Raw genomic sequence first — 21,794 nt, forward strand, 5'->3', positions numbered from 1 at the left:
CCCCCCCATCAGAATTCCCAGTCTTCACAGAGGGTGGGAGGTAGAGCAGGTCTAGATGGAAGCAAACTTCTTTCCTCTTCTAAATGCTGGGGAGGTCCTGGATACAGCCCCCCACCCGATTAGCATCATACATACGCATACTGCTGGTGGCCGCCTTGTCTACACCATGGTAATGCATGCCAATGCATTGAAAACATTTGAAGGCACCCCTGACAAAACCAAAAGGCACCCTGGTTGAGAGATGCTGAGCTAGATGACTGGCTGTCAAGCTGCCCAAACAAGTATCAGGAGTTCTGATTTCACATTGACTCTCCTGATCTTTATGCTTGTTCTGGGTCAGTAAAGCTATCGGGTCAGCATAACAGACAGGCAACCAACATTTTCAGAAGGGGGTCAGCAGTGGCATATTTCTCTGAGTATAGGTTACTTTTAAAGCCTCATTCACACGGGGCTAACTCAGGGCGTACACGTCCATGCGGCATGCACACCTGTATCGGGCCATTCCCGGGGGGGAACAGGTGCTGCATGGGAATGCATGCGGCAGCCTGTTCTTCCCTATGGGAGGACGCGGCCATTCTCTGTCATACGCACATCCAAACTGCACATCCGTGCGGGTCTGGGTGTCCGTACTGGAACGCAGACAGGACAACGCAAGACACCGGAGCTCACCGCTGCCCTGTAGCAGACACTGGTCCCGTGGCAAAATGTAGTGTAGTGTGAGCAAGCCCTTACAAAAAGATACGTGTCTTTATTGTCAGCCATGTGACTTATTTACAAATCTCGCTGGAGAAATACCCCAATAGCAAAAATTTAATTTATTACAAGGCCTTAGATGTGGTGACTGCTTTCCTTTTCATTTTTTTAGGCTTGTTTCCCCTTTATTTTTCCCTGGTGATCCATCTGTTATTTTCCACCAAGCTGTCTGACAAAAGTGGCAAATAGAAGGTTAGGGCAGACCATTCAACACTGACAGGGGTGCTTACAATGGTTGGCTTTTGTTCTTTTATGGAAAATCGTTATCCCAAAAGGAAAACTGATGCTATAACTGCTTACAAAGTATTCTTTGGAGTTGGGTTTTAATTTGTTAGACAAATCCATCTAAATCTGCTAGAGCAGTGTTCCCCAACCCCCGGTCCGCGGATCAAATGGTACCGGGCCGCACAGTCTCAGTGCGGTCCGGTCATGCATGGCAGTGCACGGTCCCGGTGTTCGAACAACGGGGCTCCGCACTGCCGACGGGCTTCACAGTGAGGGAGCGGTTCCTGTGACTCACCTCCCCTCCCGGCCGCGTCTATAGTAACAGGCGGCGGGAGGGGAGGTGAGTCACAGGAGACGTGTGTGTGTCACACGCCCCGCCCCGCCCCCTGCAGTGAGTGCACACATCGACAAATGGCTGCTGCTCCTGGAAGGGTGAGTCTGAGCGGGGGAAGGGGGGGTGTCTTACATCATGTCATTAGACGTGGATTATAATGGGGAATATTACACTGTAATGTTCCCTATTATAATCTATCTCTCTGTTGTGTACTGCTATTTTATGTAATTAGAAAAGTGGATTATAAAATGGGGAATATTACACTGTAATGTTCCCTATTATAATCTATTTCTCTGATTAAATTACAGGTAGGCATGTGATCTATCAAAGTTTGAGACTACGTTAGAATGTGTGACCAGTGACGTGGTCACACATTTTAACGTAATCTCGCCCAGTTTTTCGGTGGTGGAATAGGTGAAGAATTCCAACGCTTTCATTTTTTGGTGTAGCTGTATTTTATTTTGAAGGCATTTTTAAATACAATTAAATTAAAATTATTAAATCAAAACAATCTAAAATATAAACAATCAACGTCCCCCCTCAGCGGGCCACGGTAAAATTATCAAACGTTGACCGGTCCGCGGCGATAAAAAGGTTGGGGAGCACTGTGCTAGAGCATCTAACGCTACCCTCTCCACAGGGTGACAAGGCTGCTGTCAAATGGTGGCTCCGTTGCTTCTCTAAAGAGTGGAGCCACCCTGAGACAGGAAGTGTGTTACTGGCCGAATCACCAGGTGAAAAAAAGGAGCCCTAAAAAACCCCAAAACTATTGCAGCCACCACATTGGAGGACTGTCAAGCTGCAATATATTAAATCAAATCTAAACACAAAAACAAAACTGTAAGGGCCTATTCACACTTGTCCATTTTCAAGCATCAAAACTCATCTATTTTGTTGCATGAAAATGTATGACAAGTAGAAATGTGGAACTCCAGCTAATGAACTACAAGCAGCTGGCCGGTTTATCGAAGAGTAAAGCTAACTTGTGGATGTTAGAGATGGAAAAAAAGAAAGGCGGAAGGGAAACTGTATCGATACCATGTGTTTGGGTGAGTACGAATGTTCTGATGCTTACCCCCGATACCGGAACTTCCGGTCAGAGGGAGATTTCCTCTGTCCAGCAGTGCCGCGAGGGAACATGGAGCCGGCCTCCCGGCCAATCAGGGAGCCGGGCGGCGGGTAATGACTCTCCGCCTGGCTTCCCAATTGGCTGGGAAGCCGGTTCCATGCGGGCTTCCTGAATGGCCGGTTCCATGCTGAATGGCCAGGAAGCTGGCTTCCGAAAAAGCAAATCTGATTGGCCAGAAAAGTCACATGTCCGATTCAACTTAGTTTTCAAACAAAATTCAGAGGGGACCTGAAATTTTGGAAACGGAAATTCGGATTCGGACACATTGGAATTCGGAATTGTCCAGGATTTCAGAAAATTCCTACAAATTTTGATTTAGAACAAAACGAATCACACATGTCTAATATTCTGCAGGATTTGGCCAATAAGTAATTGTGGCACTAATTGTGCTCCGTTTTCCATTTCTAAGAGATTTTCCAACAGCTTTGGGTGGCCAGAAGTACAAGACATACAGGACAGGTTTGACCTTACCAGAGGAGCATTGTCCTTGAACGTGATCTCTACATAGGACAGGGGTAGGCAAACTCCAGCCATCCAGCTGTGGTCAAACTACAAATCTCCTCCTGCATCTGCTTCAGGGAGTTATGGCTATGCCTGTCAGAGTCTTGCAGTGCCTAATGGGATTTGCAGTTGCACCAGAGCTGTAGGGCCAGAATTTACCTACCCTTGACACAGGAGGGTAGTAGTGTTTATGAATATGATTCATACCACAGTAAGTACTATCTCCATTATCTGAAGTTCTGTGTAAGTGTAAACCACAATTGGCTGTCTCCTGTTAAAGGAAAAAAAAAAGAATAATAATCAACAATTCAAGATTGTGACCAATGGTCTCCCTTTATTGACCTGTGGGTATACATGCTGATTGGGGCTACAGATTCCAGAGTATTTTTAAAAAAATATAAAATAATAGTAAAGATAAAACAGGAAAATAAGCATGACCACAAACACCCTTATTTAGAATTTTTAATTAAAACAAACAAAATTTCAGAAATGACAAAGTGGTGATGTCACCATGGCCTAAAGGACATAATACTATAAGGGATGAGCAATGTAAACAAAATATAAATACGAGCAGCAATTTGCTACAAGAGGGGGTCCACCCAGGACTGGAGACAAGTGCAGACTGCATTCTGCAGCAGGGTCTGTGGTAGGAGACAGAGATACAGGTTTTCTCTGTCTCTCTTCTCAGTGAGAAGGAACAGGTCAGGTTTTCCACATGTCCTGGCAGAAGCACAAATATGTTCACTGGTTAACAAAAGCACATTAATTATTTCATCTGCGTCCTGCAACGCTTTGGTGGGCTTTGAGAAGAAGGACTAAGCGTGTCTTTTGGAGCGAATCATCTCCAAAAGTATCCTGGTTGACTCCAAAACTTGGGTGTACAGAATGTATGCTCCCAACTCTGGCACCACCTCGCAATGCACAACTCTCCATTGGTCAGAAAGGCCAAAAGTTGGAGTTGGGGAAGCAAACTATGTCGCTTGAAGCTGCCATATACTGTATGCACAGAGCACTCCCTGTGCCTAATTTTAAATCTTTAGAACATGGTGGACCTGTTTTAAACATTAATTAGTAAATAGGGTCTATAAATGTCTGGTTTGCTTCAATAAAAAAACAGTTTTTTGCTCAAATCTGCCAGATCCACTGTGAGCTGTAAAAATGATTGCCTGCTATGGGCAAAACGAACATTTTGTCCAATAGCCAGGCTGATGCCTAAGTTGATCAGTGAGATGGTATTTATTATGACACTGCAGGACATAGTATGCCTCCCCAATGATCGTGAATCAGGATAGGCACAAAGATAATTGGGGAGTCTGGTCTACATCAGCTAAATTGCACATATGCAGCCATCTCAGCTTCAGAAACCATAGACAAAATGTTCAATAGAAATCAGCAGAAACCTCTTTTCTTCTATATATTTGACCAATGGCAAGACTTTAACGTTCTGCGGCTAAAGCACACCCTATGGTAGGACAGTATTCAATAATGTTTGCCAACAGGTTTATGGCATATTATGGGTCCAACTGTAAGGAGTCAGAATCCAGAAGACTGAGGAGAAGAAGAAAGAAGCTTCTGGAGAACGATGGAAGGTCATCTGCAAACCAAGTCTCCAGAATTTTGATAACCAATTTAGAAAAAAAAAAAAAAAAGTATACATCTATAATAAATAGTAATATTGACAACAAGGCTTACATAAGTGTAGCGTAGCTTAAAATACAATAGTTTTTGGATTTTGTCACTATGGTGGATCTCATGATATAACTGAGGACATTCTAACAGAATAATCTACATTACTATCACAGCTTGAATGAAAGGTGTAAACCCATCATGTGTTTTTGTGTAAATACCTTGGCCTTGTCCATCCCATGGTGCTGGTTACAACTTGGACTATATGAAAGCCAACTTGTAAGCTAGCCCAGACTATATGGGCACTATATGAAGGAAGTGAGTTTCGTCCATGCCATCTGAGGTTCCTCAATATGGCAGCTGCTACATACAATGGATGCAGAGGGACTAGAGACCATGGGTGGACCAGACAGTGGGGCTAACAGCTCTGGGATGTCGTTCAATGTAATTGACATAGGTTAACTCTAAAAATGTTATTTTGTTTTGGATAGAGCTGGGAAGTTGTAAAGCCTTTGTCAAGTTTATATTGCCATTGTTGTCCCCATGAGGAAGTAATGGGAAATCTTTCCAAATGGGACACACACACACAAAAGATCTTCTAACAAGGTTTTCACTGCCATCCATGCCTTTCTGTTCCAGGGACAAAGGTTCCTCCATTTTTAGGCCTCATTCACACTAAGAGCCGGCCCATACAGCATGCACGACCGTTCGGGCCTCTCCCGGGAAGGACAGGTGCTGCGTGTGATTTGTTCGCAGCAGGCTGTTCTTCTCTATGGGAGTATGTCGCCATAGCTCACCCGAACTGCACATCTGTGGGATGGATCCACAGATAGGATGGATCCTATCTGTGGCCGAGCAGACACCCGCACGGGTGTGCAGATCGGGTGAGTGTATGGCGGCGTATGGCCGTATACTCCCATAGAGAAGAACTGGCTGCTGACTAGAAATAACTTGCAGCACCTGTCCTTCCCAGGAGCGCCCGACACGGAAGTGCACACCGCACGGATCTGTACGGGCTGGCTCTTATCAGTGTGAATGAGGCCTTAGGAAGGGAGGGAAAAATGGTCCCAGTGAGGTCACAGACAAATAAAAACCATTCTGTCTAGAGTTAGACTTTAACACGTTTTTTTAAGTGATCCTGAAGTCCCCTTTAAAATTAGATCCTGGCCAGAATATTTTCCTTGACATCATTTCTACCTTTCTATCCACTAAAAAGGAGAAACATTGCAGAAAAGTTCGCTGTACACATTAATGGTAATACATTTAACTCACATTTTAGAACTACATTTAAAAATGGCAAAAAAGTTGAAATGACATATTTGTATCAACATTGCCCCAATTGTGGTTCTAGCTTTCAACCACAAACATGAATGGGACCAATTTTTTTTTAAAAAAACTTAGAAAAGGAAAACCAATCAGATTGCTTATTTCATTTTCAAGAAGCATAAAAGGATTAAACTTGATTGGTTACTAAGAACAATAATTCTATTTGGTTTTCTGTAGTTTTTATTAAAAAAAAAAGACCTCATGTCACATTGTGAAAACAGAGGAACTGCCAAGATGGACCCCACAAATCCATGCCATTGTGTTTATAGTTTCTGAAGCAAACGTCTCCAAGCTGCTCATAGCAATTGATATAAATCCAACTAGGTTTTCTAGTTGAGCTTTAAAATAAAAAGAAATTGGGGAAGATTTTCAGAAGGTTATGGGGGCTTTTTTTCCTACACTTTTCTCGAACTTTGTCTTTTTTATACTGTATGAAAGTTAGAATGAAATGTGCATTTGTAACATCATTATATGCATATCATATTTTGTAATTGGAGAATTATGGAAAATCACATAAATGTGCATATTTTACCTGGGCAACCCCTGTGCACCTCTCAAATAGTTGCTAAAGTTTCCGTTTGGACACTTAATAAGGTTGGATGTACACAGAGAAGGGTATTCATACAGGAGTGTGCACAGAGCAGTTAGGCAACCTCAACACGTCAGCTGTGCTGAAACGACAATTCCCATCATGTCTCTGAGTCAAGTCCGTGGCTGTCAGAGACTTGCAATGCACTATGGAACTTGTAGCTCCACAACAGCTGGAGTGACGACGTTCCCTTCTCCTGAGTTAGGGTATACATACAGAGGAAGTAAGCACAGAGCAGTGAGGTGTCGGGAGAGTATTCATACAGAAGGCATGCACATACTGAAGTGAAGTGTAGTTGGGGTATCTGTATACGGGTAAGTGTGGGCACAGCAGTGACATGTAGTTAAGGTATCCATATAGAGCAAGTGTGGGCAGAGCAGTGAGTTGAAGGAAGGGTATCCATACAGGGGAAGTATACACAGATCAGTGAAATGTAGTTGGGGTATCCATACAGATGAAGTGCACGCAGAGCACTGAAATGTTGTTGGGATATCTGTGCAAATGAAGTATGCAAAGAGCAGTGAAATGTAGTTGGGGTATCTATACACGGGGAGTGTGCGCAGGCAGAGACTTGTAGACTGGGTATCTGTACAGGCAAGTGTGCACAGAGCAGGGAAATGTAGTTGGGGTATCTATACACAGGAAGTGTGCACAGATCAGTGACAAGTAGTTAAGGTATCTATACATGGGAAGTGTGCTCAGAGCAGAGAATTGTAGTTGGGGTATCTGCACACGGGAAGTGGGCACAGATCAGAGAATTGTAGTTGGGGTATCTGCACACGGGAAGTGGGCACAGATCAGAGAAATGTAGTTGGGGTATCTGTACAATGGAAATGTACACAGAGCAGTGACTTAGCTGGGGTACCTGTATACAGGAAGAGTACACAGAGCACTGCAATGTAGTTGAGGTATCTATACACAGAACGTGTACACAGAGCAGTGACGAGTAGTTGGGTATCTATACATGGGAAGTCTGCACAGAGTACTGAAATGTAGTTATGGTATGTATACATGGGAAGTGTGTGCAAAGCAGTGTACTTGGGGTTTCCATACAGGGGAGATCACCTAACCTATATGTAAATTTTTAACCAGACCAACAGTCTCTCTCTCAACAGTGGAGATTACCAGACACCCTTCACCTACCAATTTACAAAGAGAAGATCAGTTGGACCGATTTGGATACTTTCCATAAATCACACTTGTTTTCCTCTAGATGATCCATCACTGGGAGAGTCTGGCTACTAATCTTCACACCATTAGGTACAAACCAGTACAGTACTGCCAATTTAGGGGACAGCCTGCCAAGAGGCCACCCCTAGGGTGGTTGGATCATGCCCGCATGTCTGACCACCCTCGTACACCTATGCCTATACTCAGACCAGTCAGGCACAAGAAGTGTCATTTTGTAACAAACCTCATTTCTAATTGCTTGCTGCGGCCTTCTGTACTGTGGACCTATTTGTAATGTATTTTGTTACTTTTAAGGGATGAGGTTATAAAGAGAATTAACCACATTAGAAACCTCAGATAGAAGATGTCTTTCCTGGCGGGCAGGAAAGAACTGCCAAAGCAGCAAAACTTAACATTTTCAGCTTCATTGTGAGCAACATCACTGCCCAGGAAGCTCATACAAGTGAGGAGTCAAAGAACGACAATTTGCTGTTGAGACTCTTCTACCATACTATAGGACAGGGGTGGACACCTTGGCAATGCATCTGTGCTGAAACTACATATCCTATAATGCCTGTGGAGTCATGTCTTGCAATGCATCATGGGATGTGTAGTACCACAAAAGTAGGAGTGCCGAGGATGCCTACCCCTGCCGTAGGACCTCAGGCAAATCCATGAACTGATATAAACTAGTGTCAGAGAGTGGGTTTAGAAAAGTGAACATTAGGATAAGTGAGGAGACCTGAACCTCTGACAGAGACGCAGGCCACACGGTGACTGAACCAGGAAGATAACTCCTGCACTGCTCTCTGGTCCTGGGGTGCCCTCCGCTTCTTCATTCTGGCTCTCGACCTGTGTGTCAACATAACCTACACACAAGTTAGTCTTACAAAAAAATATTATATACAAAATCTGTACATTTTTGTTTCTGTGGAAAACGCACAAAAAGTTGTCCATGTATCACAAGTTTACAGTAAAATATTACAAATGGTCATTCTACTACAGACAGTCTTTCCCCTCCCTCCCGCCGATCCAGAAGTAATAGGGAACAGGTTCTTTGCCAAAAATAGCTTTTGCTATGAACAGGCCCTGGCACAGACTACTACAGGTCACTCTGCCTGTGGCACACTGGGAGCCGCTGGGCCACAGTCTGAAGATACCTTATTGAAGAATATAGAAGACAAGTTCAAGCACGTTTTAAAAGACACCTCCACGTAAATCTGTTTTTTGGTAAAGCTGGGGGGAGATGTGGGCAACCTTGCGCAACACCACACAGATCTCTGCAGCTCTGATATTAATTAAGTGCTGTAACATTAAACTGAAATGGTAACCAGGCTATAAACATTGAAGAAATTGTATATTCTTCAACTAGCGATAAATGAGGTTTAAAACGAGCCCTCACTTATCTCTGCAGCTGCAGGCACTGTGCAGTAATAATCTTCAACATTCACAGCAGAAGTCATTTCTGTAGCAGCTTCAGTTCACCTTGCTGCCACCCCCCAGAGCTCCTGCTTTATGTTATAGGAAATAATCTTAAGCTACATTTTTGTTAAGTTAAAGGAGAACTATGAGGTGAGTGAAAATCACTCATCCTCATAGTTCGAGCCGACGTGTGACAATGAAACTGTCACACGTCGGCTCAATAGATCGGGAAGTGAGCGAACACATACCGTCATCTTCCTGTAGAGAGCCGTGACTGTCAGTCAGTCACCGCTCCCCGCAGGAATTCCCCCCCTCCCCACTCCTCCAGCGCTGACTGGAGGAACGGACGATAGGCAGAGCCGGCCGTTACTCACGCAGCTGGGCGGATCTCGATAGCAATATCTGGATCCGTCCCGGCTGCGGCGGTCTCAGTATATCGCGAGCTATAGCTGTTTTACCCCATAGTTTTCTTAACGGTCACGGGAGGACATATACTAGCGTCCTCCCATGACCCTTAAGAGAACTATGGAGTAAAACACTTACCCTATAGTTCTCTTTTAAAAGGTACTTGAATGCATTTTTATTTGTGTATCACTCGGCTGTAGATCCTCAAATCATCTCTGAATTGGTGCTGACACTGTCCTTCCTTCTGGAGGGTGGCTACTTTTGTTCCCCATGGTCCCTGTGTGTGTTGTGAAGTAGCCACCGCTCCAAGCTCGCTCCTGTAATGGACTACAATCGCAATACAAATTAGTAAACTAAAAATGAGACTGTAGTCCATCACAAGAGCGAGTTTGGAGCAGTGATTACTTTACAACACACACAGGGACCATGGGGAAGAAAAAAAAGTAGCCACCCTCCAGAAGGAAGGACAGTGTCAGCACCAATTCAGAGATGATTTGAGGATCTACAGCCAAGTGATACACAAAGAAGATACATTTTCGTAAAGAGTTAAAGGTACTTGAATGCATTTTTAAGATTTAACTCCTGAGCTTAGTGTCACTGTAAACAACTTCAGCGATTCTGCTATGAATTTGAGAATTAATTCTTCCACAGCATTTGCAGCTACAGAGGTTAGTGAGGGCTTGCTTAAAGCTCATTTATGGCTTGGTAAAATGCGTAAAGATTTTAATGTCCATACCCTGCTCACACTTACAATGATGAAATAACACATTTGCATGTCTTTTGCAAATGGGGCACATGCTCAAATAAGATTACATATCGTGGGCACTTCCAGGTCATACCTGGAAAGAAGAATCTGTAAATTTGAGTAGTTCAGCAATAGTAGGATTTATGTCTTTTTTCTAAACAAGGCAGCAAAGGCTTCCACTGTCACCCTCCAGCTAAAACAAAACTGCAGGATTTGCATGGAGGCTTTGGGAGTATATTTCCACAATATTGAAGTTTATTTCCAACAACCTTCCATCCAGAGCTACTGTGACAATATTAATTGACATGAACGGAGGAGGAATTTGTTATTTTGGAAAGCAGATAGAAAATCACCAACACACATGCCAAGCAGGTCTTTGGCTATTGTCTGTAAGAGGGGAAAGGTGTTGTGATAAAAAGGTGCATATGGGGCTTGTTTGGCCTCAGTCTGGAACACTGTACCAATAATAAGACTTTCTCAGCATTTTATTACATTAAAAAAGTGGAAAAAAAACCAAAACAGTGATGAGGCTTTGCTTAAAAATATAATACCACAACTAAAAAGAAATTGAATTACGGGAATTATAAATAAAATAAAAAAATGACAATTAAATGGAAGTGAAAACAAAACAGAGATGAAGGAGGTGTTATAAGAAAACAAAATGAAAGCTTGTCAAGTAATCATTAGTGCAGGAAAGCTGGGAGAGGGTTAATTTCCCACCATATAAATAAGCCTTACGCTCAACATCCGAATGTCCATAAGATCCCTCAGATGATGTTCAGTGAACACATTGACTGATCAAGTAAAGTGTATGTAGTGCAAATGGTTATAAGAAAAAAAAGGCAAGCATCCTATTTCGCATGCTTTTCCTCACCGATGGGGCAGGCCGCAAACAATGCGCATTTATTAGAAAGGCTGCAAGATTCGCAGGTTACGGCTCAAACCAGTGGTAACACAACACCCTTTGCAAAGTGTACCTGTTGCATACACGGAGGAGGCAGTCACTGTGTGAAGGGAGCAAGTGTCAGAGCTATCAGTTTACTGAGAACAGGCAACAACAGAGGCACGGCGTATAATGTTCTGTTACTGAGTAGTAAAAGGGAATATTTACTAACCTATAGCATAGCGGGAATGTGTGCAGAGCAAACGGCAGTAATTGATTCTGATTCCTATGCTGAAAGATGAACTCTGATTGGATGCCTTGGGCTACTGTCAGGGCCGGTGCTAGACTATTTTGTGCCCTAGGCAAGGCCAACTACTTGCACCCTACAGCCCTCCTCCCACAGCGCAAACCCCCAATCCCCCCCTCACAAGACCCCATTCTCCTGCCGGCTAGCTTCTGCAGGCAACAGGTGGATGTAAGCAGACAGGAGCAATAGCAAGACTGCTATTGACTATTTTAGTTTGAAATAGCCAGTAGCAGACTTGCTATTGAAACCCCACCCATTGAGCAGAGCAGTAGACCTGAGAGAGAGAGTCTCTCAGTTCTGCTCCTCTGCTCAGTGGGTGGGTGCAAAAGCCAGCCTGCTAATGGCTTTTGCAATAGACAGGGGGGCACCGTGGAGGGGGGTGGGGTCAGTGGTCAAGGCTGCACCATAGGCGGCTGCCTAGTTTGCCTAGTGGCAGCACTGGCCCTGGCTACTGTGCATCACTACTCTTTGTATTAATAGAGATGCTCTTCTAATTAAGGTCCATCTCACAGACCTCAGCTTGTGCGAACAGTAAGCTTTTGGCAAGTCTTGCTGAGGCTTTTAAAGCACCCTTCAGCTCCAGTTTGGGAATGTTAATCACAGATCTTAATAGGAATGCCGACTGTCACTTTAAATAAGCTACTTGTTTAAAGTCACAGTCAGCACTATCATTATGATCTGTGTTTAACATTTCCAAACTGGAACTGAACTGTGCTTTGAACGCTTTAACAAAGCAGCTTAAAACGTGCTGAAAGCTTCACAAATGTTTTGTAACCGCTTGCCAAAAACCTGGTGTGCACACTGCTCTTATACAAGCTGAAGCCCGTGAGAACTAGGTGTTCAATGAGTTATAAAGTAAGCAGCCTTAAATAAAACCAATTAACATTTGGCCCTCCTTCCTTTGCAGCTAAGGAGCATATAAAGATGTAAAGCAGCAGTTCTACCATACCCAACACCGTGTGCATGTGACCACCCCATCTACTACATAACATTCAGCTATGTAGAAAGAGGTGTTAGGCCTCTTATGTCCTAAATGTACCTTAGTATCACTGTTAGAACTTCAGTCTGTGAATTAGGTAGGTCCTGTCGCCTCGACAAAAGTTGATTACTCTTTCCACTTTTGTCGATGGAGCTGGGCCAAAAATTGTTGTCCGAACAATGACGGCAGCTGCAGTCACTGATTGGGTACTCTTACAGTGGCGGGCGCTGGCTGTCAGCACAGAACAGCCCGTTGTGGAAGATTCGTCCATTTACGTGATTTAGATGGATGGAGGAATCGTTGCAATTTTCTTTGTTCAGCCCTAAGGCTGAATAAAAGAAATCAATTAGTGTATGGCCAGCTTTAACTGTGCCGAACAAGACTCCCCCAAGGCAGAGCTGAAGTCTGATCTGTAATATTGCATTACTAAGCACAGAGGATGTATGTGGAAGCATCCCTGTGCCAATCATTAGCTGTACTGCCATGGGGGATGGAGTTACAGTACTCCTTGCCTGGCCTTCTATGCTGAAAGAGCAAAGGTTCTAGCTAGGAGTGCACCTGGACCCCTCCAATCACTAATCATATTGACTTTCAGCAAAGTTAATGCGAAAGCTGATTGGTGAAGGTTAAGGTATACTCATCTACTGCGTGCATACTGGGTATCGTAGCGATATTACACTATGTGGCCACTTTAGATACAAACAGTGCTTAGTGCAGTTCCTTAAGTCCCTCATTTGTGGCCTCATGCCTCGATGATGCCAGTGCCCCCCAGAGAACTGATATTCTTCACTGGTTACAGAGCCCAACCCACAAACTGGCTGCCCTTTTAACATTTAAGTTATGGGAACACTTAAGACGCACTGAGAACGACTATGATCAACCCTGAAGCAGGGTGCCAGGTATCTGCAATACCTACAGTGCTTTTTGGCAGCGAATGGATAAAGCTACAAGACTTCAGCACTCCTACCTGAGCTCGGATCCTAAAGAGTCTGTAGAATCGCTTAAATGGGAAGTATTCCATCTTTCCAGGCTAACAATATTAAACAACCCCTTCTGATAATCATTTTATTTTCAAAAGCAGAGATCAACATGCCCCCCCCCCCTAATATGTACAATTTAGAAAACAATGATTTAAGATAAATACTTCCCCTTTAAATGCTAACCGTGGCAGTTACACAGGCAAAGAATACAAATGATCTATTATGAAGCAGTAGCATCAGGAACAGCAAGCTGTGCCATATGGGGGGGACAACAGATTTCCTTTTGTGCACAAACACGCAGATTCTGACGGTAGGTTGTGTGTATTCCTTTTTGAACGTCACATGATGTAGTACCTGAATGCGTGGCACCTTAATCACAGACATCTTAATGTGTTAACATGCCCACGTATATTAATATATACAGATGTGACTACAACGTGAATTCAAGAACACCAACACAAAGGCTTCTTACGCCCTGTTCCTGCACATGGCTCGTGCATGTTTGTGCTTTATGCGCAGCAGAGAGCTCCCTGGTGACCCTGACATTCTATGTTGGAGGGCACGCTGGCTGCAAGGAGGATGATGCCCGACAGGAACTGGAAATGGAGGCAGTAGCTGCAGTCACCCACAATCCGTGCAGCTCCTCACCTCTCTGCCAACAGCACACACAGCTGGGCCTTGTGTGAGTATCCGTCAGCAAGTGAAGGCACACTGGGCTGTACCACCCCACCCGCTGTTCCATGCTTACTGGCTGAGCCCGGAGGATTTCTGCTGTCTGCTGGCTCTTGGGGCGCCGTAGAGAGTGACTGATGCTATGTGGTTGTTCTGCATCACCTTAAATGCAAAGAGAGGAAAGTTAAAAACCTTACAAGGCTGCAGAGAAGATACAGATATCTTAAAAGGAACTTAAGTCTTATCTAGAGGCAGGGCCAGCTGTACCCGCCCCTCCCACATCCGTTTCGCCAGTCAGTGCTGGAGGATCGGAGCGGGGAGGAATCCCTTCAGGGAGCCATGACTGACAGTCACGGCTCTCTGCAGAGACATGATCGAGAAGTGAGCGAGCGACGGTATGTGTTCGCTCACTTCCCAATCTATTGAGCCAACGTGTGACAGTTTCATTGTCACACGTCGGCTCGAACTATGAGGTTGGGTGAAAATCACTCACCTCATAGTTCTCCTTTAAGGAGTATTTCGTAGGGACCAGGACTGTGGTATACGTGTGCTTTTGCTTGTCACATTACTTCTAACACCTTTTTTTTTCCTTGCGCAATTTTTTTGCCGTTTAATGGTAAACAAGAACTTAAGTTTTTTTTTTTTTTTACCTCAAAAATCATCCTCTGCAAACCAAAACAAAAAGTTGATCCAAACGGGTTTGTATTGTTTGGCGATGATGATCTGAAAAGAAAAAGGGAAAAAAAAAAACATGATTTGAGGTTCTATAAAACAAAACAAACAAACACAAAAAGGTAATTTTAGTTGGCTTTTGTCCGAGAATCATTGTATGAAGCCATCTGCTTTCAATGGCTGCAAAAAAAAACACCTCCTGACATCCTAATGACTTTGAACCTGATGAAGAGCCATCTCAGGAAGAAGGATTTCTAGCAGTAGTTTCCCCATTTCCAGTCTGGCCCAGATACATTTTTGTTGGTTAAAAATGAATTGCAGTCAATAGAATTACTACTTCACGATAACTTTGTGCTACTGTCCAGTTTGCTGAGGTCAGACAACAAAATGTGCAGGTTTACCTAACTCAGTCCAATATACGATATGAAAACACAAAGCACACAGCTCACCCCTATCATGCGTCCCCGCAATCCACACTTTGTGCATGAATGACTCTCTTCTCGATTAATAGGCTCAAAAACTGGAGAACCAACACACGATGATCTTCCAAGGAAATTCAAACTTTATTCCACATGCATCTGTACAAAGAACAACCGCTGACGCATTTCTGCCTTACTCAGCCCTAGTCATAGCAGCAAGGCCGAGTAAGGTAGAAACACGTCAGAGGTTGTACTTTGTACTGATGCATGTGGAATAAAGTTTGAATTTCTTTGGCAGATCATCGTGTGCAGGTTCTACAGGTTTTGAGCAATTTACGATATCTGCTGAATCAGCAATTTTTAGCTGCATTAAATGTAGTGTGTTCATCTACAGGAGCATCTTCGGCTAGAGACCTGCAGGGGTCTTACAAATATAATGCAATGTGATAACCAACCTGCAAATCACACAATCACAGCAGGGACCCCCTAGAAAAATTACAGTGTTGCCAAGGACAACCCCTTTACCCCAAAGCTTCAAATAACATGCAATACAACGCTACCCCAGGAGATTACTATGTTCAAAGGCAATTTCAAGTCAAATATAAAAAGTCAGCATTTAAACTAAGCAAAGTCAAATCACTTCTGTCTAGTGTGTTAATGTATGTTATGTCGTGCATTGCGTTGAGGCAGCACATTCATTTTGAATGGGCTGCCAATGCATCCCAGCACAGCGTCCATTGTCTTAGTGAGTTAGGGTGACATTCAAAATGAATTGCACTGTGAGAATATATACCCGGCCCACCACATAAAGTAAAATGTGTTTCATGCAGAGATTAGCGACCTATAGACATTAGAGAGTGGTCATATACACAGACATTTACCTGTGAAGGACGACTGGCTTCTCCACTGGGTGCCCTAGATGTTCTTGAATACTGTCCCACTGCAATACACACACACATACGGAATTAGTTTAATGTTCGTAGTCTGGGCATAGGTGCACGTTAACACCAGTATTGTTCTATTTACATATTATTAACATGCAGTAAAAGAGCTTTAAAACAAGCCCTCCAGCTGAGTTTAAAGTGAAGTTATTCCTTCACAAAGGTCCTCCAGGATCACAACAAGATCCAAAGACTATACACTTGGTTTCAGTGGGCTTCTAACAGCTTAAAAAACCTGCTGTGTGTTCGCGGGCTGGCAGCCTGCCAAGATTCTGTTCACATAAAAAAGCTAAGATTTTAATGCACATGTTATAAAATGTGAAAATGAATTTCTCACCAATGCTTATAGATACAGATATAATGGAGGGCTCAATTTAACGTGCTTTAACTGCTTGTTCAGAATATGTGAAATACTTTAGTGTGCACTTTAAGCCTTCATTCACACTAGAAAAAGGCGGCACGTACAGCTCCGTGCACAGCCATATTGAGCAGCTACCGAGAAGGACAGGTGCCGTGTGTGATTAGAACGCAGCCCCCGTCCTTCTCTATTGTATCTTTAGCTTGGCTGTATTTGGTGTGGGGATGGACTGGGGGCCCCAGCGTGCATTTTGGATTGCTGGGCCTCCAGGTCATCCCTGTATCGTTAAGAAGGAGTGGGCTCCCTCCAGGCATACCTGCATTCAATTTATCAACTGCTTATCTATGCTCCAATATGGAGACTCACAAAAATGAAGCGTTAGGACCACACTACACAGAGGAGCCTTGACGGGGCAGTGCGGCTTCCACATATTTTTTCCAAAAAGTTGTGCAACTAGAACTTGTGTTTTTAACGCATACTGTTAGACGGCAACTTGTTTTGTTGCAGGCTAGCCAGTAAGTGTGCTGGAAACTTCTGTGTTTTGTATTAATGTTGTAAGCCCTTCCATGTGCACCTTGCTACAAAGGCTGGTTATAAATTATGCGGTTGCTTTGTAACTTAATGTTGTGAAAAAAATGCAGCATTGAAGCATTTTTACATAATGCACTACAGCCCACCTCAACGCAGCGTAAGGGTGGGAACACGGCACATAGAAAACTATTGTCTTCTATGTGTCCTGGCACTGAGCCTGCACCATTGATGTAGAGTATACGAGTCCTCAAAGTCGTTGCTCTTTTCTTTGCCATCTCAGAAAAGTTAAGGTCAGTAAGGGAGTGCCGCTCTTACTGCTTCTATGTAAAATACAGCGGTAAGAGAAAATTCACCCATAATGTCTGCAGCAGGGGGTGAAGCTGGGACTTCAGGTGTAGAGATCCCACTATCAAAATCCCCAAGAGATATAAAAAGCCAGTTTGTAATTCCGCCAGCTAACATCAATCTAGCACTAAAACACCAGCTTTGGGTGGACCGGCTGTAAGGAATGGTATCTCACCTTGCTGTATGTGGTGCAGACTTCCGTTTGTGTTTCTGACCTATCTGTAGGAATAACAGAAAACTGGGTTACCTCATACAGCATGGCCACATGGATAGAGAGCCGTCATGGGGAACAAACATATGCACCTTACCTCTCTTCACTGTCAGGGGAATCCGAAAGTCACAGCGATGATAACTAAACAAAAAAAAGTTACACATTTCACATGATAGAGTACGAATAAAATATAATGGACATGACAAGTTGAAACATGATAACAATCTAATGCTAATAAAGATATCCGTTTCACAAACAGCATTCAATGTAAAAATAGGAATTATTATACACCACATGGCCAAATGTTTGTGGACACCTGACCATGACACCTATATGAGCTTGTTGGATATTCCATTTTAAAGCCATGGCCATCAATATTGAGTGCCACCCCCCCCCCTTTGTGGCTGGTGTATGTCTGTTGAATTTATGTCCATTCAGCAAAAACAGCATTTGTGAGGCCAGGTACTGATGTTGGATGAGAAGCCCTGACTCGCAACCGGTAAACTAATTCATTCCAAAAGGTGTTTAATAGGGATGTGTGCAGGCCATTTAACTTCCACCACAACAAACCTATCGATTCATCCGTTTGTGGAGCTGGCTTTGTACACGGGGCACTGCCATGTTGCAACAAAAAAGGGTCTTTCCCAAACTGGAAGGCTGGAAGCACACTCTAAAATGTCTTTGTATGCTTGTAGCATCAAACAGTACCCTTCGCTAGAAACACCTGAACTCATTCATTTAGATGGATGTCATCATAGTTACATAGTATTTGAGGTTGAATAAAGACACAGGTCCATCAAGTTCAACCTATTGCGTGTATGTATGTGACTCTGCATGGGTATGCGTGTATATGAATCCCTGTGTGATTTTTTTTTTTGTAGCCCTGTATGCTACGGTCTCTGAGGAAATTGTCCAAATGCTTCTTGAATGATTCCACACTCTTAGCTGATACCACTGCTTGTGGCAGAGAGTTCCAGACCCTAACTGCTCTAACTGAGAAGAAGCCCCTACGCCCCTTGTGCTTAAATCTTTTCTCCACCAATTTTAGGTGGTGGCCTCTAGTCTTTGTTATGGAGTTTACCATAAAATGTTTATTGCTGATGTTGCCATCACCATTGAACATCAAGATAGTCTCCTCACTTCCAGCGTGAACATGTTTAAATTTAGTAACCTTGTCTCATAGTAGCTTAGGTCCTCCATCCCCTTAGTTTAGTTGCCCTTCTGTGGACTCTTTCCAATTCAAGGACATCCTTTCTTTGGATTGGTGACCAAAACTGGACCACATACTCCAGATGAGGTCGAACCAGCGATCTATAAAGTGGCACAATTATAGATTTGTCTCTACAGTATATTCCCTTTTAAATACAAGACAGGACTCTGCTCGCTTTGTTTACTGCAGCCTGGCACTGCAAGCTATTATTCAATCTGCGGTCTACAATGACTCCCAGATCTTTTTCCGTTTCTGACTTCCCTAGTGGAGTTCCCATTAATGTGTATTCCCTTTGCCTATCATTAACCCCAAAGTGCATTACTTTACATTTATCAACATTAAACCTCATCTGCCACATTAATGCCCACTCCCCTATTTTATCCAGGTCCTCCTGTAATGTTATAATGTCTAAGTCCGTGTCTATTACCCTCCCATTACATGCATTGGCCATATTGTGTATATACTGTAGACCAATCATACAAATTTAATGCACATGCATACAACACAAGCTGCAGTATTACTCTGGGGCAGGCAGACTTGCTGCGTGCGTGAGCACAAGGGATACAGCCAGGAAGCCTGGAGAGGTCCAGAGGGTCGGTGACCCTGAGATACCTGTCGGGGAGACAGAGAGGGACAGTGACCCATGAGGGGTGAATGCTAAAAGGCTTGGAGCTGAGGAAAACTGCTGAGAACTGTATTTCCAGGGCAAGTCCTGGGACTATCACACTGGGAGTGTATGGGACAGCCAGATGGCAGTGAGACCCAAAATATGATGTGTTGATGAGAGTCAAATGAACTGTTATGGTTTATTTATGCTGAAGAAAAGCAAGTTGTTTTGTGAAGTTCATGGACGGTTCACCTTTTGAATGAATAAAGACTGTCCCTTTTTATGTTAAAGTCGGCTTCAGGAGTGGTCTCTTAGCGCTCACCATTGTGCTATATTCCCCAAACTATTACAGGGGAAAAACCCTAAACTTTAGTTGTATATAGGTGCCCACCAGGTCCCTTGGTCATGACTAACTTCTTAACTTGAATCTGTTTGGCTGGCGGTGTTTCAGAGTCCCAGACACCTATATAGAGGGACAGAGATTTTGGACCATACATTGATCACATTTATGTATGGTGATAATTGGACATTGTCCCTCCCGCATGGTAAGGTCCGACCAGTTTTAAGAGGATTATCTGCTAAATATTGTGTAAGTATGTACTATGTATAGATAGATCGATAGATGGATGGATGCAGTTACATTATGTATGGATGGATGTAGTTACATTAATAATTACTCAACCAATGAACTTTCTTTTTAATGATTTATGAGACACTGGATTTGTTTTTGCTCGGACTTATGTGGCCGACGGTAACTCCATTATATATAAGATACAGTGATCCAGGCTAACTATCATTTACAACACTTTTGGAAGTCCTCTCAAATAAGAGACGTCAAAAGTAATTTTACTATTTTGAATTTCAAAGGATGGATAACAACCATGTGGAATATTGAGCATTCTCTTCAATTGGGGTGGATACCTTACTGGCTTTACACAATATCTGACCTGCACACTTGGCAAGTTTTATCATCAACCTCATCCAGAGGTTTCTTGAGGGAATGACCAATGTGCAGCTGAACTAGATTTCCCAAGCACATAGATGTTCATGCCGCATGACCAATACATCATTATGGTTTTTGTGGCCAGTACTCAGATTATACCCTGGATTCTAAACTACTGAACTCTTGACAGTGTCAGCCCTCTGCTAATCTGGTAGCCCACTCCTTTAAAGTTCTCAACCCAGAAAGTCTAAAAGCATAGGTAACAAGCTTGCCTATCCTAATTATACACACACAATGGAAGCAATCCGTAATAATATATATTATTATATATATTATTAAATATATAAAATATATATTTTATATATTTCTAAATCATTCAGAAAACAAATTACTCCTACCACTGCTCCAAACCTATGGCAGCATCCTGAAAGGGTCTACGACCATTCAGATATGGGAGAGTACATCTCATATTTTTTATCAGTGAAGTGACACATCTATTAATGTATAAGGGTTCAGTCATGCCAACCCCATTGGGCTTATTTGCCCAACACAGTCCCAATGCAAAGACGAGAAAAAAAAAATCCTTGCTTTGTATAAGGCCTGTTCACACCAATGTGCTGAATGGGCTGCACTGCAATAAAATGATGCAGGCATACATTTTATCATGACACAACACAACACATGACACAAAGCAAGCACAAGCGTTGTTATATAAAAGCATCGCAGTCCAATAGTTTAAACGTGCCCTCCGCTGTATGGTAGAAACAAGAATTCATTTTTTTTATACAACTGGTACATTTGACTACAAGGCACACATCAACTCACATATTAAAGTTGTAATGTCCGGGATAATTTGTATGCAAAACAAACTTCTTGGCCCTGTGGGTGGTTGCATCAAAAAGAATATCCTGCAAATGAGAGACACAAGCAAAGATTAATTGCGATTCAAATTACAGTATGGAGAGTGAACAGTCATATCAATCAAAAGTCCAATGAGCAGGAAGGGGAAGAAAAACATTGCACTTCTGCCCTAGTAAGTAGTGGTATCGTTATACTGACTCTATAGTGTGTGAATCACAAGACTGACTGAACAGAAAAAAACATGTACATATTTCAACTATGTATTTAGCCAGTTGGCTGCAGTTCCACTTAAAAGAGCTCAGAGGAGCACTGCAGTATATCTAAATGGTCTCCTTAACACAATGCCACTGTAAATTCATAGACACAACAAGCCTCTCTGTGTGAAAATACTGTTTTTGAAGGCCACAGGGCTGTAATAATCACTAAAATGCAGAACATTTGAAATCATTCTTCACTCTTCTTTGAATTCCCCTCAACAGCAAGTCACTGCAGGTACATCTGAATCGTACAAAACTTGATTCCTTACACATGGGAGTCTACCGCTGTGGCACTAGACTAGCGGTCGCCAGGCTTTCGCACCTCATGGACCACTAAATTCATCATTTTAAATCCCGTGGACCACTAATATGATTTTTTTTAAAATATATATA

The 21,794-nt window shown here is 43.0% G+C and overlaps 1 protein-coding gene across 1 annotated transcript in view; it reads right to left on the reverse strand.

Annotated features, from left to right (window-relative positions):
- Positions 1-13,856: 13,856 nt before the first annotated feature.
- CUNH16orf70 (chromosome unknown C16orf70 homolog) overlaps positions 13,857-21,794 on the reverse strand; it is a 41,141-nt gene continuing 33,203 nt past the window's right edge. The window contains exons 12-17 of the mRNA XM_018564863.1: positions 21,109-21,191; positions 17,621-17,664; positions 17,488-17,531; positions 16,019-16,077; positions 14,697-14,769; positions 13,857-14,208 (exon numbers count right to left, since the gene is read on the reverse strand). Coding sequence (XP_018420365.1) covers positions 14,119-14,208; positions 14,697-14,769; positions 16,019-16,077; positions 17,488-17,531; positions 17,621-17,664; positions 21,109-21,191 — 393 coding nt within the window. The 3' untranslated portion in view covers positions 13,857-14,118. The remainder of the gene's footprint in view (positions 14,209-14,696; positions 14,770-16,018; positions 16,078-17,487; positions 17,532-17,620; positions 17,665-21,108; positions 21,192-21,794) is intronic.

This window comes from Nanorana parkeri, unplaced genomic scaffold (genome assembly GCF_000935625.1).
Source record: "Nanorana parkeri isolate BGI_ZX_2015 unplaced genomic scaffold, ASM93562v1 scaffold790, whole genome shotgun sequence".
Taxonomy (NCBI): Eukaryota; Metazoa; Chordata; class Amphibia; order Anura; family Dicroglossidae; genus Nanorana; species Nanorana parkeri.